Consider the following 25,336-nt stretch of genomic DNA (forward strand, 5'->3'; position numbering starts at 1 on the left):
ACCTACCTACCTCAGTCACATGCTCGGCTTCCGGGTAGCCTTACCATATTCAACGAGCAGACACACATATGTATGTACAAAGACTACTCCATAAACGTGCCGGAAATAGCATCTGTCAGTCCACGGTAGCTCGGATTGACCGGCAAGGCCCGGAATGAGAATTGCCCGTGGGGTAATGACCAGTCTCCAGGGCCGGGAAGCTATTTATGAGGATCATCCTAGTCGACAGTGAGCTTCCACCCGAGACATTGGACAATGGAACATCGGTGTAGAATGCAGTGTGCAAGAGATCGGATTCCCATAGACCTTGGAGCTGTAAAGCCAAGCGGTGGCACGTGTATCACGATACAGCAGTATGTAATTAGGTGGTATACATATTAACAACATCACAAGTTACAGCTCAGTCCCAGATCCGAAATGATGTAACCCCTATGCCTCGGAATAAAGTGGAATGCAACGTCATATCATACCGTGCAATAACTAGCACTTTGCTGCGCTCGCATACCAAACCTACCGAGGCAAGGAACCTTAACATAGTAATCGCGAGTCCTCTTTGTTGGTTTTCGTATATAATCAAATTCCACCTCTGCAAGCTTCTACATTCCTGACACCTTCTGTGATATCTAATCATCAATCATCCACTCCCATGAAGATCCTGTAGCCTCTTCCGCCCTCCAGCCACCTTCATCACCCTTACCTATGCCAGGGCTTTTATCCCCAACCTCCGCCCTCCCTGTCCTCCCAACCACTGCAACCCTTGAATTGTTCACTTGAAACGAACAGCATCCTCGCAACAGTTTCGTCCCTGTCACCAAAGACTTTCCAGAAAAGGACTGGATTTGTGGCTCCTAGTGGCTGTGGTGGCTGTACAAACTGCAGAATCCCCGTTTCCAACGTCAGCAGTAAGGCGAAACCTCGCTATCCGTATACTGCCCCTCCACCAAGGCCCCTGTTCGGCCCAATACAGAGCCCACGGCTCGACTACACAACAAACACTAGCTTAGTCGCTGGGTAGCTGCCTTGTGCGTACGTGCTCAAGTTGTCCACGTATAGCGCACGTATACGGCGGACGGATACTCCTTCACTCCTCTGGGACTCGAGGCAAATCTCTTGGCTTCTACGTATGCAGAACAGTCAGACATAAGGAGGACTTGCCAGCCACTTTCATCCCCTGCACACACAACTTCTCTCTTCGACTGTCGAAACCTGTCTTCGTCAACAACAAGAGCCATCCCCCAATCCGCAGTTTCCGGTCCTCCGAAAAACCTTAGCTGAATATAGATCGAGCTGGCATGGTCAATCGTTAAAGGCCCTCAACTCCACCACGAATTCCTCCACCGAGCTTCCCGATATTCGAAACCTCCACAGACGCGAAATCTTTGGTTGCTGCTAGAGTACCATACAAAATGGCGGGCATTGAACAGCTTGAAGTTCACAGCAAGGCATGTTACTAGCTTTTCCCTGCATTACAGATGCTGCGCGCCAGGCACCATACGAAGAATCGACATGAACTTCTGGCTAACACGGAACCAGTCGTATATTGTTCGCTGGGTCAAAGTCGATGAAGGGAATACACTATCGTGGAGCGTACAACCTCACAAGAAGTCCATGTACGCACCTCCATCTTATGCCGCTTGGCGCGAGCCTTCCCAGGCCCATGAATGAAGCTGTGTACTAATATGACTCCAGCAATTTTGGCATTGTCAAACATCCTGGTAGCGGTGCCACCACTTTTGCATCCTCCACAGCCGAAGACCTGAATAATGGAACTGAAGAGTCTGGTGGTACCTCGGACGGAAAGTCTGCTCGCGTCTCGAAGAAAGATATAAACGCACAAGAGCTGCTAAAAAGCAAAGGATTTATACCCATCAAATGGATTGGTAAATGCGAGGCGGATAAGGTGTCCATCGGCACGTACGAGGTCAATCATGGTCAGAGCGGAATGTACGGCCTCGTGTTCGATAACACGTTCTCGAAACAGACATCCAAGACGGCGACTTTCGTGGTAATGACATATCCTACGGGAGCACCTCCGCAGACTTCATCACATCTGCCTAACCTTCAAGCACCGAAAGCTGGAGCCAGCCAAACGAGTCTCGGGCGGCACAGTAGCCCTAAACTTGACGGGGTTACCTCTGCTTCATTAGACAGTCTTCACAGTCACAACGCCGTAGCAAACGCGAACTCCGTTTCTGCTCGTAGCGAGGTTGGCTCAGGCAATTACCATGTAGGTGTTCTCCACAAGAGGCGTCGCAAGAAGGGACAAGGCTATGCTCGCAGATTCTTCTCACTTGACTACTCGACATGCACTCTGTCGTACTACTATAACCCTAAATCTTCTGCGCTTCGAGGCGCTATTCCCCTAAGCTTAGCCGCCATCGCTGCAGATGAGCGACGAAGAGAGATTAGCATCGATTCAGGCGCTGAAGTCTGGCATTTGAGAGCCCCGAACGATAAGGAATTCCAAGACTGGGCACATGCGCTCGAAAAGGCGAGTCGCGTTGCAAGGGGCTTGGAGACGCTGGATCTCCCCAAGAATGATCACTTGAAGATCAATACACGCCAGCTTCAGCCTATTCATCAGTCCTCTCCTCAAGAAGACAGGGAATGGGAGCAGGTCGAATCCCTGGTTAGCCGCGTGGTTGGTACACGCGATGCACTTCGACGCCTGACCCGTGAGGTCACAGCCCAAGCAAAACCGCCACCAGTAACCAGTCCTCAATATCTTTCACCTGGAGCCGCAACTAGTGCTATCGACGAGAACGACACGTACTTCACACCCCCTCCCGAACAGAGGCGCTCCTTCTGGAGGAGAAAATCAAACACCCCTGCGATATCCCCTGCCACACTGGGAGCGCCAACAGCTATGGCAGTACCAGCACCAGGTGGTGTCACTACAACCATCTCTGCCAATATGCCAAATCACTCAAGGAGACAATCTAAGGGGCTTGTTAGAGAGGAGAACTCGCTGCAGGATCATTGTCAATCACTTCTGACGGACCTTGACTCGGTTGTCTCCGAGTTCACCACACTTATCAACAATAGTAAGCGCCGTCGCATGCCAGTGCCCTTGTCCGCAGGTGGCGTGTCAAGGAAGAGTATAGACACTGTCTCGACGGCAGACGAGTTCTTTGATGCCGAAGATGCCAACTCAGCCGTCCTTAAAATCGATGGCAGCGAAGACGAAGCTTCACGATCAGAAGAGGCAGAAGACGAGGAGGAAGATTCATTCCGAGACAATTCGTCTGTATCTTCTATAGGAGAGAATGACACAGCAAACCTGGACGATGCGTCTCATCTTTTCCCCACGAAACCAAAGAGCCTTACACCGTTGCCTATTGAGCAAGCCGTTGCCAGGAGATCAACCATACCGCCTGCAGCTGCGGCCGCACCGAGTTTAATCGCGTTCTTCAGGAAAAATGTCGGCAAGGATTTTAGTACCATCAGTATGCCCGTTACCTCGAACGAACCGTCATCTATGTGCCAAAAGGTGGCTGAGCAGTTGGAATACGCACAGTTACTAAACCAAGCTGCAAAGCAATCTTCTCCTACAGACAGACTCTTATTCGTCGCAGCGTTTGCAGTCTCGCAATTCAGCAGTGGTCGAGCCAAAGAGCGTGCTATCCGGAAGCCTTTCACACCCTTACTGGGCGAAACCTTTGAACTGGTTCGAAGCGAAAAGGAGGTGCCCGGAGGTTTCAGACTCTTAGTCGAGAAGGTCCAACATCGACCTCTTCTCCTCGCCATGCAAGCAGACTCAGCCAACTGGTCGTTCTCCCAATCACCAGCCCCCGGTCAGAAGTTTTGGGGTAAGAGCGCTGAAATCACGACAGACGGCCGTGTTCGAATTGTGCTACGTCTATCAAATGGCTCCGAAGAGCGATATTCATGGAATATTGCTACTATGTTCTTGCGTAACGTGGTCATGGGCGAAAAGTACGTCGAGCCTGTAGGCACAATGCATGTCGTCAATGACAGTACATGTCACAAGGCTGCTGTTGAGTTCAAGAGCAAGGGCATGTGGGGTGGACGTGTTGAGGATGTCAGTGTGGAAATTTTCAACCCCGAAGGAGTAAACACAGGCAGCGGCTTGGTAGGTACATGGACCAATAGCTTGAAGACAACAGGCAAAGGCGGCGGCCAGGAAATTTGGCGTGTTGGACCACTGGTGGAAAATGCCGCCCAGACATTCGGCCTTACAACTTTTGCTGCCAGCTTGAACGAAATTACAGAGATCGAGAAGGGCAAACTGCCTCCTACGGATTGTCGCCTGCGACCTGATCAGCGTGCATACGAACAAGGCGCAGTCGATGATGCTGAGGACCTGAAACAGAAGCTGGAGGAAGCTCAGCGCGGTCGACGCCGAGAGCTCGAAGAGCGGGGTGAGACATACAAGCCTCGATGGTTCGTGAAGGTCGAGAACGCTCCAGAGGGAGAGGAAGTATGGAAGCTCAAGACAGGAAAGGATAGTTACTGGGAGGAGCGCGCGAAGGGAAGCTGGCAAGGGGTTGAGGACCTCTTTAAGATTACGTGATGATTGATGAAAGCTAAATAGACATAACCGTTGGATTCAGTTTTTGATACCCCTCCTTAGTCGATTGATTGTTTCTGTAGAGTTCTTACGGAGTTATGTAGCCAAGAATGTTGACTAGGATGACAGGTCGCTGATGTGACCCGATGTGTTTAAGATAAGATAGAATGTGTGCAATAGAAGGCTGACTACGGAGTAGACCATCACCTGTGTTCTGACGTTAGCTTATGGGGTAATGCTGGCCAAACTTAAGTCGGACGTGCTGAGACTTGGAGTCAATTTTAGGTACCTTATGTAGGATGAGTTGGGAATCCAAATGATGATCATACAGTCTTCCTCTTGCAGGCCAGGGTATCCAAACCATGGGGGTAATAAAGCCTCTGACATTAAGTTAAGGTGACAAAATTAACTGGTTGAAGAGCCTACTAATATACACTAAACTAGGCTAATATTTCCGTCACTTGGGGTTGAGGTCTCACGTTTTCTTGGCTCCCTTACCCAAAGTGTCACTTGGAACCTCCTATTGCAGTTAAACAAAGCCAAGCATTTTCTTGGCTCTGAGATAGAGTGGTGACCCGCCATTTGGAGCATGTACTGGCAGGGGATGTGACGCACCCCAGGTGAGGTTACCAGATGAAAAGAGGGCCTCTGGTATTGTGAAGAACCACAGTGTTTCACACGAGGGTCATTCTTGGCTGAGCGCCCAGATCCTGAGTTTAATTATGCAGCAGGCGAGATGTGATATTGGCGTTGCGGTGAGAGTGCTGAGGCGAGTGGTTGAGAGGGATGAGGGATCAGAGTCTTCAGAGACGAGCTTGCGATGAGGCAGTGCAGGGTGATCGACGTGACGATTGAAATTTGGCCTTGGCCTCGGTTGATTTGACGGGTCTAGGAGATAAAACCAAGCAAAATCCATGTCAAGTGCCATTCATCGTCATATGGATCCAGTCTTAGCAGTCATGTAGTACCTGGGATGAAGATATGTTAAGACTCAAGATATACGGTATCTGCCTGTATCTTGATACAATACACGGAAACAGTCTAAACAATAGTGAGTGCTTGATAACCAGTAGCAGTATTTTAGTAAGCTAAGTACTGCCTAGTTAAGCCATACGACAAGTTCAAATTTCTATTCTTGTTCTTCAATGGGATAATACGGTATGGCCCATGAACGTGAGAGCCCGGGATCCACTGAAGTTTAGCGGCACGGGAGTGGCAGAATGACCCCTGCCGATCATATTGAATCTGCAGGTGAGATGGATGAAAGAATTCAGAAGGTTCTTTTAAGCTTAAGGTACCTGAATACCTTGCTTATGAGACGAAGGTCTTGATTCTGGATCTTGATAACCAAACCTGCGACCGAAGCATTATACCAAAAAAGAACTCTTCGATTCACCAAAGGTGAGGTAGGTACCTACTCAGACATTTAATGCCAACCCCAGACCAGCTTTCACCAAGCATCATGATGAACAAGGCGACAGAGGGACTGTGCCACCAGCTGGAGCCGTTTAAAAAGGAGCCTCAAGGGGTTACGAGACGAGTTTCAGCGGCGCGCCAATCGCTGATCAGGAGGCGCTTGCTCCAGCCGAAAGGGAGTGTCATGCATGAGCAAGGGGAGGCGTGTGCCGATAGCTTAAAATGCATTACGACGACTTTGGTGGGTCGATTGCATTTCAGCGTTGAGCGAAATTCAGGCCAAGAAACGAAAAAGAGAGGACAGCAAGTGATGTCAATGTCCTATAGGCCTTGAACCTGTCTTAGAAACGGAAAGCTTGAGTTGCTGGACTCTTGGTATGTGGCTGAGCACTCTTGAGAGTTTCTTGTCATCCATAGGTAGTTAGACGTTGAGGTGTTTGTTGACACAAGTGAGATGAATGTATACGAGTGATGCAGCACCATGGACAACACTAGCCAAAATACGGATAACGAGAAGAGTTTGGAAGCTAACATATTTCACCACCACCCCGTACACCCCCCGACCCCGCACACCTGTGATAACCTTACAACGTAATCTGTAGATAACTTTAATTAATTACACAGCAATAAGTATTTATTTAATTATTCTAAGATTTTAAATACTAATTAAAGAACGTCCTCTCTACTATTAGTATTTTTAGCGGCTTTTTTCTACGTAGTTTTTATATATTTTCTTTAACCTAACATAATGCATTCTTCTTGGCTTAATCTTATGCTATAATAATCTATTTAATTGCAGGAAAAGCTTAGTTTAGGTTAAATTAAACAGAGACTTAGCCTATAGGGGCTTTTACTGCTATTAATGCTTTAAGTATAGCTTTTTCCTCTTCTAGGCGTTATATTTAACTATTCTTTTAGTTAATAGACTTTATTGCCTTCCTTATAATATAATTAAAGTTACAGATTAAGGGAATTCTATTTTTTTAAGCCTCTTAAAGCTGTTTTTTAATATCTTAACTTCCTTAAGGCGTTCCCTATAAGGTCTCCTTAACTACCTGCCGCTTTCTTAGTATTATAGGCCCCTTAAATAACCAGCATTTCTTCTCCTTAGGCTTTAATAACTTTAAAGCCTTCTTAATATCAATTAGAAAGAGACCAGTAGCCAAGAAGCTACTTAAAATGTTCCTCTAAGTTAGGGCTTTCCAAGAAGCCTCTTTATAAGCTTTTAGGAATAGTTATTACTAATATAGTAACGTCGCTTTATACAAGGCCTAAAATTAAGTTAACTAGTAATAGTACTATTTTAATAGCCTAAATATAGTAATATTAAGCAGCTATGTAATATATAAAGAATATAAGGGTAACTAAGAGAGCCAAATCTTATTTAACTAAGCCTTTTTTATTAGTTTTACTATTATATATAACTTATACTAGTCCAGGACTAGAAGTCTTTATTAAGACAGGTCTAATAACATAGTCTTAGGTATAAATACCTCTATAAACCATTTAAGGAAAATATTAGCATTAGACTAACCCAAAGGACTTATAGTATATTTCTAATTAGGGAAAATGCTTAGAAACTACTATCCTTAGAGGTTTTTACTAGTAAAAATAACAGTTAAGGTCAGACGCTAACCGTCTGCTAATATAGACTCTAAAACCGAGCTTTAGGTCAAATTGTCTAACTTAATATACTCTAAACTAGAAGTTATAACGGTCCTGACTACAGTCCTGCTATTAGTTTCCCCTAGTTAGACCCTAGTCTTATTAACGTTATATAAATTAGACTATAGGATCTTTTTAGACTTAATAATATAGGTAAGACCGTTATAGTACTCTATAAGCGTCTCCTTTATAACATAACGCTTCCTTACAGTATCTATAACTCTTAATAGCTTTATTTCTATTATCTTATAGCATAATATAAATCTATTAACCTAGTTCTTACTAAGATATAAGACGTCCCTATTAACTATTGCTAAAGCTTATACAAAGTTATATATTTTCTGCTTTATTAGCGGCTAAAAACTACATTCTCTTTTAATAATATAGTTCATAAGGTCTTCCTCCTATATAACCATTAGCAATAAGTCTTTCTAATATGCCATTTCTAATGTCTTAGGCTCCAGCGTAACGATCCTTTAAAGTTAATAGCTTAATTAAATATTTTCGCGCCAAAGGTTACAATCCTATTAATTTTTAGTCCTTAATGGCTAATGCTATTCTATATTTATAATCTAATACTTGTAAATTTATTTCTATTAATAGAAAAAAAAAGGATTTAATTTAAATTTTATAGAAGTAAATAAAGTAGCTAATATTAATGACGCGTTGATAGTGTTGAGGTGTGCGGGGTCGGGGGGTGTACGGGGTGGTGGTGAAATATGTTAGTAGAGGGCAAGATGGTTAAAAATGTTTGTTTATGTCGATCCTCTTTATACTGTGTAGTGACAAGTAAACATCCTCATGACCAACTGATAACCGCCTTGTTTACGGATGTTACAACAGTCTGTTCTTCACCAAGTGGCAAGGGACAACACATCAGCAGACTTCACACCACCGGCAGAGTCTACCTAGGTAGGTGCTAACTAATCCTTCAGTGATACGGCCCATTGATTTGTGTACCTTACGTATGTAACTGACTTTTGGCATCCAAGTGTAGGTAGGTACTGATAGAAGCACAACAAGACACAATGTGAGATAGTGCAGATGCCGGTGGATGGCAATTCAAACACACTCGTTTCATCCGACGAGATGGTTTCACAGCACTGAGCTACATACAAGAGCATTCATTGTATTGATCGTCAACCCATCATCAATCATGCTCTCTTATTAGCCCTTCGAGATTAGGTGGTAGATGTGCCAGCATGAATTTGTGGAAACTGAAATTACTGGACTAGACGCGCCCCACGCTTAATCCCCAATCCATGGCTTTTTCCCCTTGGATTCGACGGAAGCCCATCCAGGCCTTCAAGGAAGAAATGCCCACAGTGGCCGGCGTTAAACGCTTGGACTGACCACCTCAGTTTCCATTCTTAACCTGGGAGCGGAAGAGTCTGCATCGTTCGTCCAATGCCTCAATTGGTACCGTAAAACACTCACTCAATCCAGACACCCCGTCCGTCCCTCCCTTACCTAGTAGATTGGTAGGTACCAAGATAATGCCGAGTGCTCCAAGCTACTAACCTACAGTACCAGCTTAGTCCAGGGATCAATCACTTGCCATCCAATCCAGTACATATCCCTTGATGCCACCGCTAGTATGTATGTACAGTATCTACTCCGTGCGTTCTATCCTATCCCGTTGTGTCATTCTGTGATTGTCGATTCGAGTTGGCCCCGACTTGTAACTTTGTACCTGTTGTACCACACCCCAGTGAGGTAGGTGGAGGGGCATCCATCCCATCTTCCCACCTCCAGTGCCTACTAGGTAAGGTACCTTACCTTACTATTTTAAACCCCCATTCCAACCTCCGTATCACGCTCTCTTTTCCTCTCTTCTTCTTCCTCCCTCCATTGATTTTTTAATTCCTTCAACTACCCTTTCCACCGGTTAACGCCTTTCTGTCGTTTTCTCTCCGGTCGTGATCTTCTCTCTTCTTTCGTTCCCACCTCCCAACTCCCTCGTTGTTGGTTTTCTTCTACTTGGACTGTAATTCTGCTTCCTCACCCGATCCACTCATTTCGATCATTTCCCACCCTCGATATCGTCTCTTGACGACAATTCTTGAACCGTATTAATCTGCCGTCATACCGTTCGAACAACCAACCTAAAATGAAGACCGTTGCTTTCCTCTCCGCCTTGGCGGCTGTCGCTTCGGCTACCCCTACCCTCAAGGAGCCTCCCAGCAAGCGCGCTTCTCTCCCCGCCGTCTCGGTTTCTGGCAATGGTTAGTAGTCAATGGCCTCAAGAGTTGGATCTGCAGTCAATGTTGACGATCAATTAGCTTTCTGGAGTGGCAATGACCGATTTTACCTTCGAGGTATCGACTACCAACCCGGTGGTGCCTCTGCTAACGAGGATCCTCTCGCCGATCCCGATGTCTGCAAGCGTGATATCAAGTACTTTAAGGAGCTCGGCGTCAACGTTATTCGCGTTTACGCTGTCGACAACAAGGCCGATCACGACGAGTGCATGAGTGCGCTCGACGCCGCTGGCATCTACCTCGTTCTCGATGTCAACAACCCCAAGTACTCCATCAACCGTGCCAAGCCTGGTCCTTCTTACAATGCCGCTTATATCCAGAGCGTTTTCGCCACCGTCGAGATGTTCGCCAAGTACGACAACACACTCGCTTTCTTCTCCGGAAATGAGGTCATGAATGACGAGAAGGATACCGACAAGTCTGCTCCTTACGTCAAGGCCATCACTCGTGATATGCGAAACTACCTCAAGGCCCGCAAGCTCCGCCAGGTTCCTGTCGGCTACTCTGCTGCCGATGTTGCCTCCAACCGCATGCAAACCGCTCACTACATGAACTGTGGTTCTGAGGAGGTTCGATCTGACTTCTTCGCTTTCAACGATTACTCCTGGTGCAACAGCGACTTCAAGACCTCTGGCTGGGACGTCAAGGTCAAGAACTTTACCAACTACGGTATCCCCATTTTGTAAGTCAATTTATCACTCATGTTGGCCTCTCCTAACCTTGCACTAGCCTGTCCGAGTACGGTTGCATTGAGAACCGCCCTCGTAAGTTCGAGGAGCTTGAGCCCATGATGGACAGCCAGATGTCCTCCGTCTACTCCGGTGGCCTTATGTATGAGTACTCTCTCGAGGACAACGACTACGGTATCGTCACAATCAAGAATGGCAAGGTCTCAACCGAAAAGGAATTCGATCTCTTCAAGTCTGCTCTCTCCAAGTACCCCATGCCCACCGGCACTGGCGGTGCTGCCAAGACCTCCCATGGCGTTCCTTGCCCTACCTCCGAGTCTGTCTGGCAGGTTGACCCCAGCTACCTCCCTGAGATGCCCTCCGAGGCTGAGAAGTACATGAAGGACGGTGCTGGCAAGGGCCCTGGCATCGACGGCAAGGGATCCCAATCCGACACTGACAGCGGTACCGCCACTGCCAGTGTTGCCATGGGCTCTTCCACATCCACAGGCTCGGCCTCTGCCTCTGGTGATGATGATGACAGCGGCGCTGCTAGCCTTGGCTTCGGTGCCCTGTACGTCTCCGCTGCCGCCACTCTCTTCACCCTCGTCGGAACCCTTTTGCTGTAGATGACAGACGTGCCGTCTCTTTATTTGTTTTCCTTGTTAGTGTGGGGATTGCCTTGTGGTCAGAGTTATGATTTAGGCCCCCCTCTTGGTTCTCATGATAGGCACAAGATGTAGGGGAAGAGCGCTTGATTACTTAGTTGCGCGCGCTGCACTGGGCACGCCGGGTTCGTATTTTTTCCAACAGGAGCATTGGCGTCTAGCCCAGGCAGGGTAGACGACCCGGAAATGATTATAATGCTATCTGGGCGGTTATCGCCTTTGTCGTTTCAGTTAAAAGGATTTAGTGCCGAAGCACGTTGAATAGACTTTCATTAAACTCGATACGAATATCCGTTGTCTCGATGTGTACTATACTTTGTTAACTACTTACCTAGTACCTATTCATGGATACTTGAGGTACCTTATGCAACGGTCAATCGTGTCGCACGTGAGTTGGAGTTAGCCGTGGAGCCTGGGCTAGATTTGGTGGGAACCTCGGCATCTCCATCAGTAGCCCACCTCTGGCATGGGCTGTGTCGCAGCCAAGATCAAGCTACCCCATGGGACAGTTTAGCCCGAGATTCTTTCATCTCTTATAAGTACTCTTCTTACAATACCATTCTTACTCTTCTCTTTTCAGCGTAATCGCAATTGAGTTAAAAGCCCACACAATGTCTTCCACCGCACATCTTCCCGCTTACACATCTTACAAAAACATAATTGTCAGCTCACCAAACCCTTTCGTCGCTCATGTCGAGATAAACCGACCCCAGAAGCTCAACGCCTTTACTCACGAACTATGGCTTGAGTTCGGGCGTGTCTTCAAGCAGCTCAGCGGCGACGAAGACGTTCGTGCTGTTGTAGTCAGCGGCGCTGGCGAACGAGCCTTTACCGCAGGCTTGGACGTGCAGTCTGCGTCGAGCGATGGAATCCTCTCTGGTTCTCAGGCGGATATCGCCAAAAAGGCAAAGATAGTGAGAAACCACATTGAGGAATTTCAGGACTCGATTGGCGCTATGGAGAAGTGCGAGAAACGTAAGTGTCACTCGTCCAACGATTTGTTAAGATGGATAACTTATATGTGGGATTAAATTTACAGCTGTCATTTGCGTGCTTCATGGTATTTCTATTGGCCTGGCTATTGATATTGCCTGCTGCGCTGACATCCGCATCTGCGCTTCCAACACACGCTTCGCCGTCAAGGAAGTTGACATTGGCATGGCCGCTGATATCGGAACCCTGTCACGCCTGCCCAAGCTTGTTGGCTCAACATCCTGGGTTAAGGACGTTTGTCTCACGGCCCGAGACTTCTCAGCACAGGAAGCATTATCAGTGGGATTTGTGAGCCAGGTTCACGAGGGTAAACATGCGGCCGTGCAGGCTGCTGTGACTCTAGCAACCACACTTGCTGATAAGAGCCCTGTTGCTGTACAAGGAACGAAGGAGCTGCTCAACCACGGCAGGGATCATACTGTTGCTGAGAGCTTGAGGTATACGCAAGTATGGAATGCAGCGGCTGTGCAAGGCAAGGACTTTTCGTCGGCATTGATGAGTGGATTGAAGAAGACAAAGCCTAGGTTTGAGAAGTTGTAGTTTAGTTAGGTGTTGGAAAGCATGCCGTTCGTGTATAGAATTGTGTACATATTTGAGTGATTGCATATGCTCGAAGCTTACTCGGAACCGGATTCTTCTTCAGGAGGAAGGTTTTCTTTGAGGCGCTGGGAATGTGTCAATCAAACAAAGCCATTTTCAGTCGCAAGTAGCATGGGTAAGGATGATGCTAGAAATTGAACGTACTTCTTCGAGCTTATGCTTGAGCGTTGAGACCATGGTCTCTTTCACAACCACGCGTTCATCATCGAGATCTTCAATGATGTAGTCGTGGTTAGCACTGTCGATGCTGACGATGATGGACTTGATCGAAGGATCGCACTCGATAAGAACGCCTAGCATAGGTAAGCTCGGATACTCAGGGACAAGGAAATAATGTGAGGCGAACCTCTGATTGCACGAGGCATCTTGGGCCAGTTCGCGAAAGCGCAACAATAGGTCTAGAAAATGCTCTAAGGATTATAATGAGGCTTAAGTTCAGGTTATGGTTGACGCTTCCCCGATAAAAAGGGTGGAGTTTGGTGGCACGGGAGTCTTGCATGGCGCACGGACCAGTTGCGTTAGAACCTGCATGGAATCATCATCAGATGCCATTCCAAATAATGTTTATTCATCCTCCGGCTGCGCAACGGCAAAGCCCGCAACTACCTACCTATACTGTGCCTGGTTTTGCAGAGTTATTCAATTAGGAAGCCGAGCTAAATCATCTGGGAAGTTGGACCCGGGCACCAAATGTTACCTCACCTCATCGCCTTCGTATTGTGTCGTGTGAACATGGCTGTTGCAGCGTGTTACTGTGTACTTTAGTAGTCGTTGTAAGTGGCATTGCTCGTCCTCATACGCCACTAGTCCAAGGCAGTGTTGAGACGCTGTAGTCTAAGCGCTCGACTTTTCATACCAAGTTCTCTCGTTTACCTGTCGGTATTCTTCAATCTGTTATGTCCGACTGGGCTGTGTCCATCATAGATATCATGGTCATGACAGGTGACGGACGGCCAATTTATCCCGGCTCCACCGGCGGACGGCGACATTCAACGGTCCTTACATACACCCAGATCTAAGCTACTCTACTAAGCCACTATGATGAAGTCACCTTGACAGTGGGGGATGATCGGCTAAGCGGCTCTGTAATGGAGGCATACATACGAATGCAAAAGGTTAAGGTAGAAGCCGAGGGGTGCACAAGTACAAAAAGCTGCCCTCCCCCCCAGGTTTGGAGTCGGGATTTGGAGTTACTAGATGACACCACTCTATCAAAATCTCTGACCTCACATCTTGACAATCTATCATTTTGATGATCCTTGATTCTTGACGTCTCACAAACTATAATAACAAGAATAAGAAGTCCTTTGTATACATATCCATTTGAGAAACCATCACAGACAGATCTTATCCAAGACATACGATAATCTAGTCCAGTCAACACATATTAATACCATTTGATCGTGTACCTTACTTATTCGCTATAACGACACGTCTACTATTGTGATGGCAACAAACGACAATAACGACGACAATACCGGCTTCTCATTTGGTGCACAACCCTTTGCCTGGGTTCTCATTCCTCTCTTTGTCATCTTAGTTCTCGGTCTAACCGCCACCATCATCCAAGTGAGACGACGTCGCCGCCGTCGTGGAAACCAATGGCCCGGCCAGAACACCGGAGCTCCTGCATATACTGGGCTTCGCGGTGGAAGAAGAACGGGAAATCGCCGATCATCATGGAACGGTACCAGGTCTGAAGAAGGGCTCAATGAACTGGGACAGGCGCCACCGCCGTACGATGGTAAAAAGGAGACGCAGGATCCCCGGGAACTGCGGGACCTCGAAGCTGGGAACAGGCCGCCCGAGTATCCTGCTGAGCCTGCGCCGGCTGTGGTGACGGATGGTCGAAGAAGTTGATCGTTGAACTTTGGCTATTGGATGATGGTTTCCCTCCATATGTTCGTTCCTGGGCCGTTTTATACCCACCTTTTTGCCTGGAGTTGGCGTTTGAGAGGACGGGAGCGTGTGTCTTCGAGGAAATAAATGAATCAAAACGAGATTGCGTATCGATTGATATTACCATATAAATGAACAGTTCTTTGTTTTCGTCTCATGAGATAAAGTCGAGTTCAGTTTGTTGATATCCGATCAAGCTTGACCGATTAGCGAGACCACCCTATGCATCGATTGTCGTACAAATGACAGATTTCCCGAAGACTCAAGTGAATGTGGAAAACCTGAGCTGAACAATGAACCAACCTTCTCTCTCTCTCTCTCTCTCTCTCTCTCTCTCTCTCCCTCTCTTCACATAGACAAGCTTCATCGTCTTGGCCTCCACAACAATTCGGACCTTAAGCCTGCTTGAATCTTGATACACGAATCGCGAACCAAATAAATTCAAAGAAGCCGAGTGGAAGGACTAACAATTCAGGGTTCCAGATTATATGACAAAGTCATCCTCTTACAAGCCACCGGAAGCAGGGTGCTATATGGGTCGCCTGCGTGTAACACGAGTGGCCTCAGAAGACCCGGTTGGCTGCATGCATCGAGGACTGTGTCACAAGTGATGCTGTGATCACAGTCCACAGGAGTCAATAGAGCCGATAGGACGAAGAGGTCTTTCCTTGTGGTCTTGCCATGCTGGAAGCAGGATGTCGTGGTGACCAACTAACCTCAACACATGAGGTCGCAGCAATGGCTACAGTAGGTAGTCGGGGACTACAATTATAGACTGCCAGTGCTCTGGGCCAATACTAGTTGTACCGAGCGACGAAAGGGCTACGTTCTCTCTCTGGGCTTTGTTAACAGTTTGCTTTGGCTCGCTGCTAAATCAAGGAGTAACTAGGTAGTGTTTCTTGAAAACATTTGAGGACTCTGTGAACTTTGGCGGAAAAGCCTGAAACAGTCTCGTAACTGAGAACATTTGTTGCAAGCCAAACGATACGGAAACATTCAAAGTTGTCCCGGATCCAAACTTCAGGGGTATCCCATGCCTTTTCGATGTGTCTCGCATGAGTGAAAGGGTCTTTGCTCGGGGGGTTCCACAGAGAATTCGCGAGATCTTATGATTCACGTCATGCTTGGTAAAGCCTAGTTCGCCTCATCTTGACAAATGTATGTTTGCAGTGAAATATGACAGACAGATCAGGATAAGCCGATACCACAATGGGAGGTAAAGAGGTGGTTGGAGAGGATATAAGGGGCGCCAATTAAGAAAATGGAGCCGTGGTTTCTTAGTGTGATAATGGAGGAGGAGGAGGCTGGAGATGCCAATGGGCTGAAGATGAGCGGCAAAGCGAATGTTCTGAGTTGGGTTATGCCCCGAGAAGATGGAAAGCCAGATACGAGTAAGGTTGAGCCGTGGCAAAGATGATTTTCAGGAACATGTCAAATCTATCCGTATTAGGTGATGGTGTTGAGGGCCGGACGCTAGATTCGACTAAGAAGCTTCTAAAGCACTATTATGTTTAGAACCGGTGGTATATCTGAAACCTACGGATAATGGTTTTGTCTCTGTCTTTGTTCAGAGAACAAGGCACTGTAATTAGGCTATTCCTTAGGAATGAGAGTGTTTCATAATACCTACCTAGTAGTTTGAAGACAAGTCCGACCCTCGTAGTGAGTGGTTCAGCCCTACAATCCACTCACAAGAGCGAAATGTGCGCCCATGGATCTGAGTGGAGGAGGTCTGACTGGGACTCGGGTGATCTTTATGATAAGATTGCTCAACTAAAATCGCGTATCTTGAACTCTTAACGAAGCGACTTGGGCAATTTGTGAGGTTATGAGAAGCGTTGGCGGAGTCAACAAATGCAGCCTCATCACAGGCCTCGCCCTCATGGTCTGGCTTATTTTAGTCAAATAAATGAGGCTCACCCGAATGATTCTTTTCCGTCTCTAGGGACACAGCCGCCCAGCCGCACCTTTCCCATCCTGGCCCGAAGCTGGGGCCGTGGCGCTGAACGAGGGACGGCTGAAGTCTGAAGATTAATTAATAGGCGGACAGGGGTTTGAGTGATTGACGAGGGTGATCAAGTGAAAAGAGAGGCTGGGGAAGAGGATTGTTTGGGAGCGCGACGATTGCCGGGACCTGATTCGAAGGGAAAACAGAAGATGAATCGTCTTACGACAGGGGGTTTGTCGTAACAGAGGACGAAGCCCAAAGTTTGCCTGTCGTGGTTTGATACTGGAGCAGAGCATGTATGTACTAGTATCTACATACCTAGAGAGGCAAGGCAAGGAGGCTGGTTCTGCGTGGCAACTGGCAACGCAACAACTTGGAGACCGCTAGTTGGATTATCCTGTTTTGATAGAGACGGAGGATGCTTATTCGATACTAAAGAGGAGTGGATGGGATGAGGATGGTCATCACATCACACACAGCAAATCACGTATCACACACATGGAGCGTTACGATGAACTCGTCGGGCCTCGCTACTGTACATCCAATGTCTGTCTGCTCTGCATGTTTCCTGCACGTTTTGGTGCATATCTCGTTCCCCTCGTGTCCTTGGAAGATCGTCCATTGGCAGAGGAACCACGGGCATAGCGTGTTGAGCTAGGTGGCATCCCGGCGGGCCGGCGCTATTGGACAGCCCGCCTCGGCAGAGGTGCTACCTAGAGACAACTCATCACCCCAAGGCACTAGCCTGAAAATGAAAATCTCAAGGGCCCAGCCGCTGAAGTAGGTGGATCCAATCAATACCTAGGAAGAGTGTGATGACCAGAGCTCGAGGACAAGACGAGACAGTCCAATCCGATATATGTTGTCAAACGAAGTAGATTTGGTGTTGTTTAGAGCAATACACAGAAGAGACTGCGTTGGATCTTTGGTTAGAGAGATCCATACTCACAATCGACAATCCAATACCTAAAACATCATAAGCTTCTTGGTTCCACTTCCATATGCTGACTCTATTAAGTCTGTGCCTACCTAAACTTTTCGCATCAAGATCTTCTTCAATACACGACGAAGCCATACATCATCGATAATTTTAGACCTCGCTCATTGAAGCTTTATTAAATTTTAGCGCGTGCAGTGAGTTCATTACCGATAACTCCATATCCCATCAATATTGCGGGAAGGGGGGAAAAACGGCCTGCCCGTTCTGCATCAACTCAATTCGTTTTCCCCAACCTCCAGATCTTTCGCCCAACCTCCTCGATTCCCCTTGACACAACTGCACCTAAATTGAATGCCTGGCTGCTTTCCCCCCCCAATCAGTTTAGATCATATCTTATACCCCTTCTTGATTTTCTGTTTCGGCTCTCTTCCGCTCCGTCTGACACTGACATCTGGCGGTTTTCAGTTCTCTGTTCCTTGTTAATTGCTAGGTCTGGTTGCTGCGGGCAACTTTGCTGGCCCATTCTTTTTTCTTAGCCCCCCCGAGGCCCCAGGCATCCCCCCGCCGAGCTGCCTGACCTTACCTTACGGGATCCACATCCCATGAGCCTTCACACCATCCTTTACAATCGACCACGCCGCACGTCGCATCCTTAACCCTTCCCCCAAATCTTTCTCCTTCTCGAATTCCCCACGGAACCTTGAGGCTTCTTAGGCCAGGTCAAATTCGAGTCGAGAGACGAGTCGAGCTGTGTCGGTTGTCGACTCCAGTAAGTACTAAGGTATCGCTATCGACTGTCCTGTCTCTGGGTAGTTGGTATACGTTCAAAGTTATTTTCTTTCCTCTAATCGGGTCGTTTGTTTGTAAGTCTCTCATCCTTTCCTTTCCCTAGACCGTTGCTTTACCCTTCTCCGCTTCACGAGTCGAGCGAGTCGCTTTCAACGCAGGTGGCGATTCATTACCCCATATAACCGGCCTACACCGTTATTTCTCCTCTGTTGGGGACTCGGGTGTACTGACATGTCCTGCTAGACAATCTTCGTTACTCCTTGATTCCGCATGTCTTGATATCAAACCATTAATCAACCAACCCCTCCTCTCCCACCGGTGTTTCTCTGCATCCGTTCCGGATCGCAGTCCTGGGAAGAAAGGGCCCCGAAACACCTCCACTTAAGAGCCTCACCAGATTTACGATGGGTGTATCTTCCAGAAAATCTCTTCCACTTCCCGCCCCTACCGAAACCGAGACTAATACCACCCCCACCGATCTCACAACAACGGTGGATGGGGTGAATCCCGGTGACGAGAAGTCCTCCTACTCCATTCCTGAAGACGGAACACCCGTCACCATTGCTACCCGTGGACACAAGGCTAGCAAATCTCAGACCTCGTTGCTCATCGAGTACTTCGAAGGCGGCAAGTCGACTGTTGGTTCCACAGGCGAGCGACGTCCTAGTGTCCGTGTCCGCCTTACACCATCCAAGAGAGGCCGTTCCGATCACCATCTTCAAGTTACAGAAACAAAAGGCGCTCGCAACACCTCTGTGACTCGACGGATACCGTTGGGAGATTCTGAGTACTTCGACGGGGACGACGGCAACAGCATGAGCTCCTACGCTTCTGCTACCGAAGAGTCCAACGTCTCGAGAAATCCAATTGACATTGAGATTGATCGTAGCCACACTGGACGACGACGACGACCTGCCAGCCCATTGATCCCTTCGGAGACCTACAACGTCAACGCTTCAGACATATCCGCTATTCCATCTGACAGCTTTCTCGACGGCGACGCCAAAGGCGACAGTCCATCAGCAACCCGAGAGATGGTTGCAGCAGCTGGCGCCGGTGCACTTGCAGGTGCTGCAGTAGATGAATTGAAGAACCGGAAGAGTCGAAACAGAGACAGGTCAAAGGTGTCAGAATCAAAGTCGTCGAGGGAAAAGTCGACAGTAGAGAGAAAGCGTCGGCCAAAGAGCAGGACTAGCAGCGTTTCTGAGAGGACGGAGGAGCCTATTAAAGCCCATCGCCGTCGCTCTAGCAGAAGCCAACAGGAATCCAATGTGTCAGGACTTGACTCGAATGTCTCAGCTTCTCATTTGGCTCCCAGCCATCGCACGCACGCAACACATTCCTCACGCTCAGATGTCTCTAAATCATCAATCAACAATCCCAAGCTCCTCGAAACAGTCGAAGACGCCATCCGCCGCTTGATTCTTCCCGAACTCAATGCTCTTAAGCGAGAGACCAGCAAGAGGGAGAGCCGACGCGATTCCTTTACTTCGTCTGCCACATCGGTATCCAAGGATGAGTTAACCCCCGACCGCCGGCGGTCGTCAGGTCAACGGAATGAGCCAAAGGATAGACGCAATAGAGAGGCTCGTCATGTCCTCGAAGCTAACTCTGATGTGAGCCATGATTCTATTGAGGATGACTACCAATACGAGAATGAGAATGTTACACCCAAGCGAAGTGGTGGTGACATGCTCAAGGCAGCAGCAGCAGCAGGTATGGGCTCATCACTCCTCTCAGACAGCACACAAGGCGACCGAAAGCCGAGAGAAAGACGGCGCCGGAGAGCCGAGTCTGCTCATAGCCGTGGCCTGAGCCGTGACCATCATGCTGATCAGCTCGACGACGATTCCGTGGTTCCTCAGCCACCCATGCCTCTTATGAGCGAGATTAACCCATCGGAAATGACCAGGACTTCTATCCGATCTGCCGATACCGACAGACCTCATTCGGCTAGTGAGGAGATCACGCCTGTTAAGAACATTCCGGGTGGATATGTCTCTGGACCCTCGACACCTACACCTTCAGCAACTCCCTCAAATCTCGAGACAACATTATCCACTCAGCACGCCAACGTATCTCATGGTGATTTGACTGCTCTGCCGCGCGGTCAGAAGGACTACGTGGAAGAGTATGAACCAGACGAGTATGGCCAGAAGCATCCTCTCGAACGACAGGGCCAATATGAAGAGGATGACATCTCTGACAACGATTATCCTGAGGGTGGATATGATAACTCCTATTTCGCTACCCAGGATGTCCCTCCTCCATTAAAGTATGTTCCCTATCAGGCTGGTGCTCGAGGCCTCAGCCCTATTCCCAGTGTTTCTGGCTACACTGAGGGTGGCAGCGAGTATCACCCTCGCAACTCAAGGAGTATGCATTCTACAAGTGATGCTTACTACGAGCGATCTGGGGATCGTCGCAATAGCCAGTCTACGCCTTCTCTGAACTCCCTCCAAGAACGAGAAATGGACCAAATGTCACCTCGAAGTTCTGGTGTAGGTTACCGAAACACCACCTACACAGATGACAGCGAGCTGGACAAGGTCGCGTCTGGACAAGCTGTCCGTGGTGTTGGTGCCAACCCGAACCTGGTTCACCCTCCTATGGGGCCCGAATCAGCTGTTGCTTCACTCGTTGAAGGCTCGATGCTCGACCAGTCCATGTTGAGCGGCTCCTACAGCGACTACCCTGGTCCTCGCGACTCGACTCTGTCTTATGACGACCAGTCAAGGACTTATAGCAGCCGTGGTGCGAGCCCCGACAAGAACTACATAGATGGTAGCGAGTTAGAACCCGAGAGGCATGCTACACCTAGTGCCAGATCTCATAACAAATCACAAGAGTTCACCGAGTATGACCTGGATGAGCATGGCCGAAAGGTGCCTCGAACAAGGTCACCCACGGCGTCAGAAGTCGCTATTGCGACTGGCGCCGTTGCTGCTCTCAAGGCGGCGCAGGGTAAGAAGCAAGCAGCCACCGAGGAGCCACAGGAATACCAAGGCGCTGGCGTCTTCCGTAACAAGTCCTTCAAGGAGCGTACTTTGGAAGGCCATGAGCCTCGTAACACTCCTGCTCACAGCATCGACCGCCTTTCTTATGATGACTCACCCAAGATGACTGCAAGTGGTCTCCCCGACTTTCATAATCCCATGCCTGAATTTGGCTACATTGATGACGATGTTCACACCAACCCTTCAGTTGTCCAAGAGCGTCTTGATGGCGAATACCGCGACGATGCTTCTGAAGGCCGAGCAACACCCACTCCCCGAAATGTTGCCGAGCAACGCGCCGAGAGCGCTGCCAGTAGTCGCGGACCTGGTGCTGCTCAGGTTGCCGGCGCTGCTGCGTTGGGCGCTGCCGCTGGAATGGCTGCTGCCAATGCTCACAGCCGTGAACCCAGCCAGGACCAAGATGAGTGGCAGCGGACCTCTGACGACCGCAAGCGAGACACTCTTGTCACCAACCCATACGAGGACACCAGCCCTGTCGCCAACCCTGCCCTGAATGATAACCTTTTGGGAGCCCGAGGCTTTGGAGCTCATTACCACACCGGAAGCCCTGGCTTTGGCCCCAAGTATGACGAAGGGTATATGTCCAATGGTAATAACCGAACCCCCGATCTCCAGCCCAAGGGCAAGGCTCTTCAGCTGTCTCTGCCCGGATCTCCAAATGATGCCAGCCAGGACCCTTTCTACGCCCCCAAGGACGCTCGTCACCTCAGTGGCATGTCGCAAGGCATGGCGTCACCATTCTACGATGCAGCCACTGGGCAAGGAATTGACCGCATCGAGAACAAGGACATTGTCGCTCTGATGCAGCATCTTATGGTTCGAGATGCTCAGCGCAGTGCCCGCGATACGGAAATCGTTGCACTGCTGATGAACTCTGCCCTTGAGATGCGAACTTCTATGAACGAGCTTAGAAACCTCGTCCAGGACACTAGCGACGATGTCATTTTCGCAGGTGTTGAGAACACCGAGAAGCTTCAGAAGGCAATCAATGGCCCTCGCCCCTACCCTGGGGCCCGATCGGTTCAGAGCATCTCCCAGGTCGACACTTTCAATGAAGCCGCTGCTAAGAAGAACCTATTCAAGCGTGCTTTCCAAGGCCTCAGCAACAAGGGGACGAGTGACTTCAAGCGTATTGAAGAAATTCTGATGCAGATTCTCGGTGAGGTTGACGAGCTCAAGGGACAGAGCACCGTCCCCCCTGTTTCGACCAGTGGTGGACGTGGCCCTTCATTCGACAACCTGCAGCCTGAGGGTCACTTCGAGCAAGATCGAGGCTATGAGCCTGAAGGCAACTCGACAATCACCCCCAGCCAGTCTGGTCACTTCTCGCTCTCCCACTCCCGATCTCGACTTGCCAACGAAAGAAAGTTTTCTGATAACCGCATCAGCACTGTTGCTGAGCACGAGGATGAATATGAGCACGCCCACCCTAGCCCGACTGGCGAGCGCAGCGACCCCAACATGCTGACACCAGAGCGATCAGGCTTCCAGCGCGGAAGTTCAGTTCCTCTTGATACACCCCCTCAACCGTCTGGTATTACTCAACCAATGAGCAATGAGAACACTCCTCGCACAACGGAGAAGCAGAAAAAGCACAAGTCCGGTCTTTCGGGCTGGTTCCCCAAGATTTCCAGGTGGTCTGGAACGACAGCCTCCAGCACTGGCAAAGGCAAGAAGGAAGCCAAGTATGATGATTACCCTCCGTCGCGCTCAGGCTCTAGCCTAGGCGAGTACAACGATGGGGATTACAGTCATGCCCCTTACGCAGAGGACCAGCTACATACCGGATTTTCTCAGCAAGAGCTCGCGTCGGCGCCCAATGCCGGTGACGCCGTGCCAGCGCCTCTCCGCCGCGAAATCAACCACACTCCAGGCAATGCACCCAAGTATCAGGTTCACCGAAACTCACTGAACCTACAACACCCTCAACCTAGACAGGGCCAGACAGAGCGCTTCCGCAATGCTCTGGAGTTCTCTGCTCAAGAATATAACGTCCCCATGACACCTAGGTCGGCAGATTGGGGTGGTTCGGTTTCGAGCTTGAACCAGATGGCTCAAAACACCAACCGATACAGCCAAGCATCATCGACAGGTGCTCCTCAAGACCCTGCCTACTGGACCACATCTCCAACCGGCCCCCCTCGACCTCCCAAGGAGCCTATCGAGCCCACTGGTAGCCCCTCAGCTCTATCTCCCCCTAGGGGTAGCCGCATCTCCAAGTTGGCCAAGGGTAGCCCTGCCCCTCACCCTAGTGACGAAAGCGGATATGCTACTATGAGCGGTACTCACGTGAGCCACCTCACAAGCAGTCCCAAGCCTGAGAACCGTAACCTCAATGCTGCTCTGGGTGTTCCTACTCGTCGACCTAGTGGGCCGCGAGCCATGACCCCTAAGAGCCCTGAGGATGAAGCTCGTCGACGTAAGCGAGGTAAGTTACATCTGATCCGTATCTAATATCCATGTCTCTAACCTTCAAAGTAGATACTTTCGGTAGTGTTGCATCTCATAACACGGATGACACGGAGACCTTTTAGAAAGGGGATAACCGTGGCAACCGTCCACTACCGGGATGCTGATCGATATCTTATAAGATAATGATACAGCACGTTGCTTTATTTGACACCAAACTTGACTCTCCCTCTGGAGGCTCTGGTTGGTGGTCAGTTGTATGAAATTTTTATGGACATGAAACGGCCTTCAAGTGGACGACTTTGCTATTTAGCGCGAAAAAGAAAGGCAGCTTTAGATTGAAGGGGGGGGTGGCCAGCTGAAACAGCAGCAAGTTGAAGGGCTTAATAAACAAACAACCGAACAACCAAGCAAACGGTGGAAAATAGGGGATGGAAAGGTGTTGACAAATACCGAAAAAGAAAACAAAAAGGAGAAGAGGATGCAGGAAAGGGACATATTTGCATACAGGGGCTTTTGCTTCAATTCTTGACGACGACATGACATGGCTTTCTTACTGCAGAGCGATACGTCAATGGCTTGATTTGCGATCAATGATTTAACTCGGATTGGATATTATGAGCGGAGAGAGGATGGATGCTATGACAGGATATCACAAGCACAAACACAAGCACAAGCACAGGAACAGGTGGATGAGCATGATGTGCGTGAACATATTTTCAAGTTAGGTAGTTGGGGTTCCTGTTGTATTAGGCTTTGTGAGTGTGAGATAGATACCATACCGCCGATATTGGTTGTAATTGGGAATGAAAGGAATTCAATCGATATGAATTCAGAGAGGGATACCACTACAATGTATTATGTGCCTTTGCAAGTGAATTAATGGCCTCTCCAATCAACGTTTGTAGAATGATACCTACTATGGTATTAGGTATAAGTAGGGGCTATTTCTAGAGGCTTCGGTAGTCTGTGCGCTGTAACCTTACTGTGCAAGCCCCTATAAATTAGTAGGCCTACAGCGCCTTTAAAGGTATCTTAACCTAACCCTTAATTTTTATAGCTTATACCTTAGCTAATTAAAATATTAGATTTTATACTAAGCCTTTTTAACTTATTATATAATAAATTTAATTACCTTTATATAAGTTACCTTTATACTTATATAGTATTATCCCTAGTTTAAACTACTGCTTTTTTACTAATATTACTTTATTTATTCTTAGATATAAGGTTAGTTAGTTATATACTTTAGTATATACATTTAATTAATAAAGTTATTATTAACTTTAGGTTAATTTAACTTTTGCTAACTAACTTATATAAAAGTTAACCTAATTCCTTTAAACCTTTACAGAACCTTGCCATTACCCTGCGTTTATCTAACTCTATTTATAGACACGCTTTACATTAATATCAGGACCCCCTTTACAGTAAATGCCCTTTTAGTTACATTATAAAGCTACTCTTTATATGCATTTAAGTTACCTCTAAAGGCTATAAGGAAGGCTACCTAGTCTAATTAAAGGAAATAA

The 25,336-nt window shown here is 48.3% G+C and overlaps 6 protein-coding genes across 6 annotated transcripts; 5 read left to right on the plus strand and 1 right to left on the minus strand.

Annotated features, from left to right (window-relative positions):
- Positions 1 to 1,506: 1,506 nt before the first annotated feature.
- Positions 1,507 to 4,534, plus strand: FSUBG_12256 (OSBP-related 7; the record flags this gene model as incomplete). The annotated part of the gene is made up of 2 exons (XM_036677026.1): positions 1,507 to 1,610; positions 1,690 to 4,534. The coding sequence occupies 2 exons, from the start codon at positions 1,507 to 1,509 to the stop codon at positions 4,532 to 4,534; spliced, it is 2,949 nt and encodes a 982-aa protein (XP_036532272.1).
- Positions 4,535 to 9,722: 5,188 nt separating this feature from the next.
- FSUBG_12257 (1 3-beta-glucanosyltransferase gel1) lies at positions 9,723 to 11,170 on the plus strand (the record flags this gene model as incomplete). The annotated part of the gene is made up of 3 exons (XM_036677027.1): positions 9,723 to 9,837; positions 9,895 to 10,555; positions 10,603 to 11,170. 3 exons carry the CDS (start codon positions 9,723 to 9,725, stop codon positions 11,168 to 11,170), a joined length of 1,344 nt encoding a protein of 447 aa, XP_036532273.1.
- A 650-nt stretch (positions 11,171 to 11,820) lies between these two features.
- Positions 11,821 to 12,742, plus strand: FSUBG_12258 (delta3 5-delta2 4-dienoyl isomerase precursor (ech1); the record flags this gene model as incomplete). The annotated part of the gene is made up of 2 exons (XM_036677028.1): positions 11,821 to 12,184; positions 12,249 to 12,742. 2 exons carry the CDS (start codon positions 11,821 to 11,823, stop codon positions 12,740 to 12,742), a joined length of 858 nt encoding a protein of 285 aa, XP_036532274.1.
- Positions 12,743 to 12,819: 77 nt separating this feature from the next.
- FSUBG_12259 (RNA polymerase II transcription factor B subunit 5) lies at positions 12,820 to 13,167 on the minus strand (the record flags this gene model as incomplete). Its single annotated transcript, XM_036677029.1, has 3 exons — positions 12,820 to 12,867; positions 12,947 to 13,095; positions 13,149 to 13,167. 3 exons carry the CDS (start codon positions 13,165 to 13,167, stop codon positions 12,820 to 12,822), a joined length of 216 nt encoding a protein of 71 aa, XP_036532275.1.
- Positions 13,168 to 14,248: 1,081 nt separating this feature from the next.
- FSUBG_12260 (uncharacterized protein) lies at positions 14,249 to 14,662 on the plus strand (the record flags this gene model as incomplete). Its single annotated transcript, XM_036677031.1, has 1 exon — positions 14,249 to 14,662. The coding sequence occupies one exon, from the start codon at positions 14,249 to 14,251 to the stop codon at positions 14,660 to 14,662; it is 414 nt and encodes a 137-aa protein (XP_036532276.1).
- Positions 14,663 to 18,782: 4,120 nt separating this feature from the next.
- On the plus strand, positions 18,783 to 23,929 carry FSUBG_12261 (uncharacterized protein; the record flags this gene model as incomplete). Its single annotated transcript, XM_036677032.1, has 2 exons — positions 18,783 to 23,823; positions 23,877 to 23,929. 2 exons carry the CDS (start codon positions 18,783 to 18,785, stop codon positions 23,927 to 23,929), a joined length of 5,094 nt encoding a protein of 1,697 aa, XP_036532277.1.
- Positions 23,930 to 25,336: the final 1,407 nt, after the last annotated feature.

The sequence above is a fragment of the Fusarium subglutinans genome, assembly GCF_013396075.1.
Source record: "Fusarium subglutinans strain NRRL 66333 chromosome Unknown NRRL66333_c0000258, whole genome shotgun sequence".
Taxonomy (NCBI): domain Eukaryota; kingdom Fungi; phylum Ascomycota; class Sordariomycetes; order Hypocreales; family Nectriaceae; genus Fusarium; species Fusarium subglutinans.